This window comes from Trifolium pratense, linkage group LG5, assembly GCF_020283565.1.
Source record: "Trifolium pratense cultivar HEN17-A07 linkage group LG5, ARS_RC_1.1, whole genome shotgun sequence".
Lineage (NCBI taxonomy): Eukaryota > Viridiplantae > Streptophyta > Magnoliopsida > Fabales > Fabaceae > Trifolium > Trifolium pratense.
The window spans coordinates 54,262,811-54,272,792 of NC_060063.1; the positions used below are offsets into that span (position 1 = coordinate 54,262,811).

General features: G+C 38.5%; 1 protein-coding gene across 1 annotated transcript; it reads left to right on the plus strand.

Moving 5' to 3' along the window:
- The first annotated feature begins 2,067 nt into the window (after positions 1-2,067).
- On the plus strand, positions 2,068-4,251 carry LOC123886904. The gene has a single exon (XM_045936176.1). The coding sequence runs from the start codon at positions 2,068-2,070 to the stop codon at positions 4,249-4,251; it is 2,184 nt and encodes a 727-aa protein (XP_045792132.1).
- Positions 4,252-9,982: the final 5,731 nt, after the last annotated feature.

Here is a 9,982-nt window from a genome sequence, read left to right on the forward strand (position 1 = left end):
GAAACGATCAATGTTGTGATTGATGATGCAACATCCACTCAACCATCGGATGTGGAAACTGATGTTGAACCATCTCCTGACAACTCAGATGAGATGACACAAAGTGAAAAGTCTGAAGTAAAAGGTGATGAATCTGATCAAGACTCTGCACCTGCCCCAGCAAAAGCACCATCTATTAGGACACAGAAGAATCACCCTAAAGATCTAATCATAGGTGATCCAGACCAGGGCATTGCTACCAGAAGAAAGATTGATGCTATCTCAAACACTTGTTTTGTATCAAAATTTGAGCCTAAAAACATAAAAGAGGCTCTTACTGATGAGTTCTGGATTGAAGCAATGCAAGAGGAATTGAATCAATTCAAGAGAAATGAAGTATGGGACCTTGTTCCAAGACCACATGGAGTAAATGTCATAGGCACTAAATGGATATACAAGAATAAGTCTGATGAGAAGGGTACAGTAACAAGGAATAAGGCAAGACTGGTAGCTCAAGGCTACACTCAGGTGGAGGGAATTGACTTTGATGAGACCTTTGCTCCCGTGGCAAGACTAGAATCCATAAGGCTGCTTCTTGGTGTAGCTTGCATCCTCAAACTCAAACTCTACCAAATGGATGTCAAGAGCGCCTTTCTAAATGGGTATCTTCATGAAGAAGTATTTGTTGAACAGCCCAAAGGTTTCATAGATCCAAATCATCCGGATCATGTCTACAAACTGAAAAAGGCTTTGTATGGCTTGAAACAAGCACCAAGGGCTTGGTATGAAAGGTTAACTGAATTCCTGATTAACCAAGGTTACAAGAAAGGTGGTAATGACAAGACCTTATTTGTCAAAGAAATGGATGGAAACTTGTTGATAGCACAGATATATGTTGATGACATAGTCTTTGGAGGGATGGCGGAACCGATGGTCCAACACTTTGTGAGACAGATGCAGTCTGAATTTGAGATGAGCTTGGTAGGAGAATTAACCTATTTTCTTGGATTACAGGTGAAACAGATGGAAGACACAATATTTGTGTCTCAAAGCAAGTATGCTAAAAATATCATAAAGAAATTTGGCATGGAAAATGCTGCACACAAAAGAACACCTGCTGCCACACATCTAAAATTAACCAAGGATGAGAAAGGTGTAGATGTAGACCAAAGCCTGTATAGAAGCATGATAGGGAGCCTACTGTACCTCACAGCAAGCAGGCCTGACATCACCTTTGCAGTGGGTGTATGTGCTAGGTACCAAGCTGAGCCAAAGATGAGCCATCTTACACAAGTGAAAAGAATCTTGAAGTATGTTAATGCAACTTCTGATTATGGAATAATGTATTCCCACACCAACAATGCTAGGTTGATGGGATACTGTGATGCAGATTGGGCTGGATGTGCAGATGACAGGAAAAGCACCTCTGGAGGATGTTTTTATCTAGGAGAAAATCTTATCTCATGGTTTAGCAAGAAACAAAACTGTGTTTCTCTATCCACTGCGGAGGCTGAGTACATTGCAGCTGGGAGTAGCTGTTCTCAATTATTGTGGATGAAGCAGATGCTTAAGGAATACAATGTTGAACAGGATGCTCTAACATTGTACTGTGACAATTTAAGCGCCATAAATATTTCAAAAAATCCTATTCAGCACAGTAGAACAAAGCATATTGACATTCGTCATCACTTCATCAGGGTTTTGGTGGAAGAGAATATTGTGAAGTTGGAGCATGTTGCAACTGAAGAACAGGTAGCTGATATTTTTACCAAAGCTTTAGATGCAAATCAGTTTGAAAGGCTTAGGGGCAAATTAGGAATTTGCCTATATGAGGAATTATAGCAGTTAAGGCATTATGTGCGCGCAACCGTTTTGCTCTCCAAATTTCATCAATTGGCGCACGTAAATCAAGGGAAGACAAAAAATACTTTCCATAACTGCTCTACTACACGCTATCAACTCTCATATCTTCATTATTTCGCTCAAAATCTCTTAACTTCCTCTGACCTTTCTGCTGCGATCCGCAAACACAAACCATCATCTCAAATCATCAAAAACTTCAAAAACTCCAACAAATTCTTTGAGAAAATGTCTCAATCTTCCGGTTCCGCTCAGATCAAAAACAAAATTGCTGATACTGTGAAAACAAGATCAAAGTCTAAGAAGGAAGGAACAACTGTTGTGGTAGATGCGATGCCTTTATCAAGTATTCCTGCAACTACTTCTAAAAAGAAGAAATCTGCAAAATCGTCTAAGAAAGTAAGTGAATCGTCTCCCTCTATTAAGTCTGATTCTATTAAGCCCAAGAAGAAGAAACCCCAATCTCCTGTAAAAAGGGGTTTAAGCATGTCTGATCTGTACTTAAGTAAGAACTTGTCTGAAACGGCGAATGTGGAATCGCATGATGTTGCCTCCGGCAAAAATGCGAATGTTGAATCGTCTGTTAAGTCTGTATCTGAAAAGGTGAATCAAGAAAACCCTACTGTAGAGGAAAACCCTAGTTCTGTTGAAACCCTAGGAAAAACCCAAAATATTGCTGAGAATGTTGGTGTGAACAATAATCCGAGTGTTCCTGAGAATATGACAGTTCCCACGAATGTCATAACTGATGTTACTGAAAAATCTCAAGAAAAGGCTGTTGTAACCGATGCTCCAACCGGTGTTGAACCATCCTCTATACCAACTGATGCTGAGAAGGATGTTGAAGCATCCAAAGGAGGATCTAGCCCACATGCTAACACTGCCACTGGGTCGTTTGGCAGTGGATCTAATACTGAAGCTTCCACTGAAGAGGAAGTAAACAAAGAAAGTACCCCTGAGGATGTGGCTGATTCTGAGCCAGAGAATGAAGCTGGTGAGGAATCTGAGAAAACCACAAATGAAGAACAGGACATAGTGGATGTTGATGAAGTCCCCTCTGAAGAAGATCTGCAACCTCCACCTACTCAGAAAGGAATTGGGAGAAGACTGAGAAGCAGGACCACTACACCTGCACCTGCTGTTACCACTACCCCTGTTGTCACCAAGAACTCAAAGGACACTACTCTGAAGCCTGTCAAGTATGGTCCTAAGAAAGGATGGAGCAAGCCTATACCTCCTCCTGAAAAGAATAAGGGTGTGCTGAAAAGGAAGAGTGCACCATCAAGTGACTCTGAATTTGAAGCTGAAAAGGATGCCTCAAGCATCAAGCCTCCTGCTAAGAAGGCTATGTCTGCTAAGAAGGCCATGCCTCAATTTGTTGCTCCTGACATTGAAGATTTTCCTTGTGACAATGTTTCATTTCATCTTCCATCATATGCTCAACGATGGGGAATCATTTGCAAAAGAAGGTTGGCTCTGGAAAGGGAACTAGGCAAAGATATTCTGGAATGTGAAGAGATTGTAAGTTTGATCAATGATGCTGGATTAATCAAAACTGTGTGGGGCTTAGGCTCCTGCTATGAAAAGCTGGTTAGGGAGTTTGTTGTCAACATTCCTATAGGTTGTGACAATCCCTTGGATAAGGAGTTTCAGAAAGTCTTTGTTCGAGGAAAATGTGTTACTTTCTCCCCAAGTGTGATAAACAGGTTCCTGGGTAACTCTGATGAGCCACACCCTGATATAGATGTGTCTGACAATGTGGTCTGCAGAACCATCACAGCTGATAAAGTGAAAACCTGGCCCAAGAAGAAGAAGGTACCAGCTGTCAAGCTAACTCAAAAGTATGCCATCTTGAATCGCATTGCTTCTGTCAACTGGGTCCCTACTACACATGCATCCGACATTGCAACAAATCTGGGTAAGCTCATTTATATGATTGGTACTGGTACTAAGTTTAATGCTGGTCTATATATTTTCAATCAAGTTGTGCAGCATGCCAAGACCTCTGTCACCAAGCAACCCATTGCATTTCCAACCCTAATCTGTGACATCATCTTGTCCCAACATCCGAATATAAGGCATGAGGATGAGTCTGCTAAGAAAAGGGCAACTCCTCTGGCCATTCATCAGAAGCTGTACAGTAAACAGCATGCTCCAGATATTGTTGGACCATCCAATGCTGCTGCTGACACTCCTATGACAAGGAAGGAGATGATTGCTATGCTGGAAGCTAACTGTAAGGAGCTAGATGAAAAGAAGTTGCAGTTTGAAAGGATGATACATGCTCTCAGGGTTGAAGAGGCTGCAGCTCAAGCAGCTGATGCAGATGATGATGGCTCTAGTGGTGAAGAGGAAGCTGACACAGATGTTGAAGGAGAAGAAAATGATTCATCTCCAAGTGCTTCTGTGTAACTTTGATGTTTCCTTGTTTGGACTTTTGTTGTTTTGCTTGTCTGAGGGCTGAGCCCTGATTTTAGCACCTAGTGTGCATGGTTTGTAATATTTTGTCTGCACTTTATGTTCTACTACTATCTGCACTGCTCTTGGATACTATTTTGTGCAGTTCCCATTTTGTCTATTTTGTGGCTAAAAAGGGGGAGTAGTTATTCAGCTTCAATAGATGTGCCACCAGATGCTGGATCATCTGAATAATCCCTATGCATGAATTAAGGGGGAGTAAGATGAACTTGGTACTCGACTCTACCTTTGAGGGGGAGCAATATTTAGCACACAATGTGCTACTTCATGTTGAAGCATCCTTTGTTCCTGAGAATTTATTTTTCTCAGCGTTGAGGGAATTTATTTTTCCCCAGTGTTTCTTTTATGAGAATCTTATACTCTCTACTGGCAAATTCCTGTGAGGCGAGTTGTGTTCACTATTCCGCTGTTGCATGCCTCTGAAGTTCTAAATTGATACATATTAAATATGCTATTTTTATATGAGGGGTTATTAAAACAAGCATGTTAAACTATTCTACTTTACTTCATGACTGTGTGCCTACGTTGAGTTGAAGAAAAGGTAGCTTGTGTATCTCTCTAGAACGGTTGAAATAATCTTAGGATGTTTTAGCCAAAAATTGCCAAAGGGGGAGATTGTTGGCGTTGTTTGGTTGGCCTCATTTTGCTAAAACATGTGATCTTTCCTGATGTGGAACTACATGCTTCCACCATCCAGTATAAGCAAGATGTTCGGTACAATGCTTCAACATTGGATACCACATCCAGTAGGCTGGGCCTGTGTATGTTGAGATCTCGCGCCTAAGTTCTAAATATGGAATCCACAATAAATGGTCGTTTGTGATAAGGAGCGTGGTCACGCATAATTATTAATGGATCTCGTGATCAAGTGTTGCTTGTTAATCAGATCTTCAAGTTAAGGAAACAAAACATTTGAATTAAAGATTATTTCTTGAAAGGAACCATTAATCATGCTGAGCTATTGAAGCCTAATTGAAGACCTAGCCTGAGCTCGTGAAGGTTATTTAAAGAAGGTTGACTCCATTGTTCAACTCACTGAAACCAGAATTGAGTCTTACAAAGCGTGAGTTTAGGTTTTAGTATTGTGTTTATTGTGTTCTAAGTCTTGTGTTGATTTTCCACTAGACTAGGAACTGTGTGTTTGTGCATTGTAATATCTCTGGAGCTTCTAAGCAAGGAGATAGTGTGTGTATACCATTCCAAAGCTTTTAAGCACGGAAGTGGTGTGAGTGTTTTATGAAGTGTGTCTTCACATATTAAATCTAGTATTGTACGATCACAGTGGCTGTGGTCAAGAGGAGGTGAGCGGAGGTTCTCATACCTAGGTGTGTCTTAGGTAGGATATAGCACGGGTGGTGATTAGGTGAGAAGTCATAAACGGGAGGTTTATTGAGGGCTTCAAACTAATACTATCATAGTGGATTCACTCCTGGATTGGTATCCCCCAGAGTAGGCTTATGCTGAACTGGGTTAACAAATGACTGTGTTAATTTACTTTCAGTTTGTTTAATTTATTATTCCTTGTGTATGCGCGGTTGGATGTTGGATCATTGATTCACGCATTAAAAGTGTACTATAGTGGTGAAGCGTTGAGTACAACATCTTAATACTAGTGTGCCAGAATTTCAAAAACTTTAACACTTCTACATTTTTCAGCAACTGCTTTATTCTTCTGCCCAGTATCTTCTAACTTAGCCTTGATAGCTTCTTTAACATCCTTATTAAGCTCCTCTTCACTTTAAGTCATCAACAAGAAGCTAGACTTATTTTCCCTTTGGTTTCAAAGTGTAAAACAGGAGCCATAGCAATCTTATGTGTGCCCCATGTAAACATCATCACATTATCTCGTCCTCGATAAGTGATATCATTATCAAACTGCCAAGGTCTACCATGTAAAACATGACAAACATCCATATCAAGAACATCACAAAGTACCTTTTCTCTGTAATGCTTTCCGATGGAGATAGGAACTTTGCAAGCTAGTGAAACTCGAACTTGGGAACCCTTGCTTACCCACCCGAGAGTGTATGGCTTCTGATGAGGTTCAGTGGATAACTTCAAATAGTCTACTAGTTTCTGCGACACTAGATTTTCCGTGCTGCCAGTATCCACAATCAGATTACACACATTGTTCTTGATAGAACAATGTGTTTTAAATAAATTTTTGCGTTGCCCTTCATCTTTGGATGCTAGTAAAGTTCTTTGCAACACAAAACTTACCCTCTCATCAGATTCTTCTTCAGCAAATTCAGCTTCTGCGTATTCATCTTTGTCAGCAAGACGCTCATCATCATCATCATCATCCCTTTCATCCACAACTCTAGCAACCCTCCTTGATGGACATACATTGGACCTGTGACCCTTCCCACCGCAACGGTAACAAGTATCATCGGTAGGCTTCACATAAGGGTTGTGTTGTTTTTGGATGAGGGTCTTGCCTTGCGGTGCTTTGCCAGAATTGCCTGCTTTGTTAACTGGGTTTGAATCTTTGGTTGTTGCACTTTTCTCTTTGTCATCAACATTATTCTCTGGAGAATACCTTCTGAAATTTGAGGAATTTAAGGGGGATTTCTCTAATAACTCCGCCTTTAAAGCTAGGTTGGACGCTTCAACAACGGTCCAACCAGTTTGTAATCCCATCTTCTCTTGCAACGAACTTTTCAAACCACTAATATAACGAGCCACTTTCTGATTCTCGGACTCACCTAATTCATTACGTTCAGAAAAACGTAAGAATTCAGCCGTGTACTCACTCACTAATCGCTTGCCCTGAACACATTCAATATACATCCCTGAACACATTCAATATACATCTTATACAGAATTTGTTCATAATCTTCAGGTAAAAATCTCTCAAGCATCAACCGATTCATCTTTCTCCAAGTTCGAATAGGGCGTTTCTTTTGCCTCTTCCTCTGAACAACAAGTCTATCCCACCAAACAGCCGCGGTACTTTTCAGCCTGATCGCCACCATCTTAACCTGCTTATTTTCCGGGACGTCTATGACGTCGAAAAACCTGTCAACATCGATCTGTCAGTCCATAAATTCTTCCACCCCCATTGTTCCGTGAAATAAGGGAATATCAGCCTTCACGCGGTAATCATGGTGATTCCCACGTTCACTTCCCTCTTCGGACACAACTTCCTCATCCTCAGAACTCGAGTCATTAGTAGTAGGGTTGCTGCGATTGTTGTTGTTGCGGTTGTTGTTAGCGACGTCGTCCCCCTTAGTCGTCAATGCCGTCAACTTATCTGACAGAGCTTTGACCATTGTAGCTAAATCGTCAAAGTCTGCCCTCGTCACCGGTTGATCTCCCATGGCTGATCAATTCACGAAAGAACAGGGGAAACCTGCTCTGATGCCAACTGACGCAGTACGGAAGCGTCAAGAAAAAGCAAGCGCTAATCCTATAATAAAACACAGGTTCGCAAGCGACAGACCTGTCAGATAAGGCTCTGAAACCACCAGATTTTCGGAATCCACCAGAAAGAGTAACTAATCTAGAATCCACTAGACTTCCGGAATCCACCAGAAGGAGTAATTTGGAATCCACCAAATTTGAGAAAAATCTCTGTATTTTTTATTAAATCAAAAGGTTCCCTTCAAGGCTACAATAGTTTAGCTTAAATAGTAGTGAAAAATAAAAATAACAAATCTCCTAAAAGATTGTAAAAGAAAATAACAACCTAACTAAATAAAAATAACAAATCTTGCTAAAATATAAAAATAATAAATCTAGCTAAAATATAAATTTAAATCTTCACTAAATCTTTCTAAAATATAGTAAAATTAAATCTTCACTATTTTCCAAGTGAACATTTCTTGCGCGCCACTTGATCTTCAATCTGGCGCGGCCAATCTTCCTACATCACTTAACAGTTTTTTTTTCTTCTTTTCAAGTAGCCTATTAGTTAAAAATTTCACCTTCAAGATGAATAAGTAGAATGACCGACGGGTGTACGTGGGCCGGATTGGGTTGGGTTTGGCTAAAACCAAAACCCAAACCACATATGGTACTCCGGATTGGGTTTAGTAAAATAACCACCCGTTATAACATTGGGCCGGGTTGGGCAAATCCACTAATTTCCGGGTTGGATTGGGTTGGGTTGTGGGTTACCCAAATTATTTTTTTATTTTTTTATATTAAATATCTAAATGTTGAATCATCATATTTTATCATAAAAAATAACTCAATCAATGTATTTTCTTGAAAAATAGGCTAACTTTTTTTCACTATAAAAAATAATTACCCATTTTTGTGTGTAAATCTATTAATTTACGGGTTGGATAGCGTGTTATCCAAATGATGTTTTTGCTTTTTTTAATATCAAATGACTAAACCATGAAATCACTATATTTATTTATGAAAATTATTCAATTTTTTAAAATTTTAAAAAAATAATGCGAAAAATTATCATATTTGTTCATAAAAATTATTCAATCTTTTTTATTTTTGTAAAAAATAGTACAACTCATTTTCAATATAAAAATATTTAATAATCAAAAGAAAAAATCTTTAGTATTTTCATAAAAAAATTTCAAGAAACATAGCACTAGTGGGTTTTTTGGGTTGAGTCCGGTTTTACCCGAAACCTGATTTTTTAATGGGTTTTTCATTTTTGAAATCCATATTCACCCACTTACCCGACCCAACCCACTTTTTTGAGTTGAATTGAGTGGATTTGACCGGATCGACCGGATTTGCCCAACCATAAACTCACGGGACTTGTTTTCATTATCTCCAACTACTTTTCATTATATCTAACTGTGTCCATTAATTATCCTACCACACCCAGGCACCAATCGTACAAACACGATTATAGTGAAAACTCAGCACCATTTTTTTTTTAGTGTATTGGTATCTCTGTATTCTGTCCATTAATTTTCCAACTACAACAATTAATTTTCCAACTACAACAATTAATTTTGTGCGATAATTTTCAACAACCAACGTAACAAATATTTTGTCACATACATAAGTGTACAATTTTTATTAACATCAACATCAACTACTCCATCTATTCTTAATTATATAGGATTTTTTATAAAAATAATAAATTATTATTATTTTTATAAATAAGATCCTCTATAAATTTTTAGATGTATTTCTCACTTTTTTGAAAATATATCTTTTATGAATACTACAAATTTATATTGGAGAATTCATTGTTCATTAATGAAGCTTTTCTCTTTATTGTGTTTTTTGTTACATCTCATGACATTGTTAATCAAATAAGTAAGTGTTGCTTGCTGGCCAATTTTTTAAGTGCACCTTTGGGAAAATGGAAAGGATAAAAATAACAAAATGAACAAAGTAGGATTCAAACCATATAACTTTCATTCCTTTTGATAGCACTATTAATATTGAGCCAATGATAATTCGTTGTTATTTCTTGTGGAATATATATATTATGAAAAAAATTTGGAGGCCTTATTTAAAGGCACAAAAATTGAGTCTGGGACTACATCCAGCTAAAAACGACAAGATGTTTTCTTTTTAGGCCCCCCATAGTTCTTTTTCTCCCCTCGATTTTACTGTTTTGCCTTTTAATAAAAACTTCGGTTGCTAAGAATCGAATTTTTTTTGCCTAGAAAAAAAGTTTCGGTTTCTGTTAACCGAATATTCCTTTAATTTGAACTAGAAAAAATTTCGGTTTCTGCGA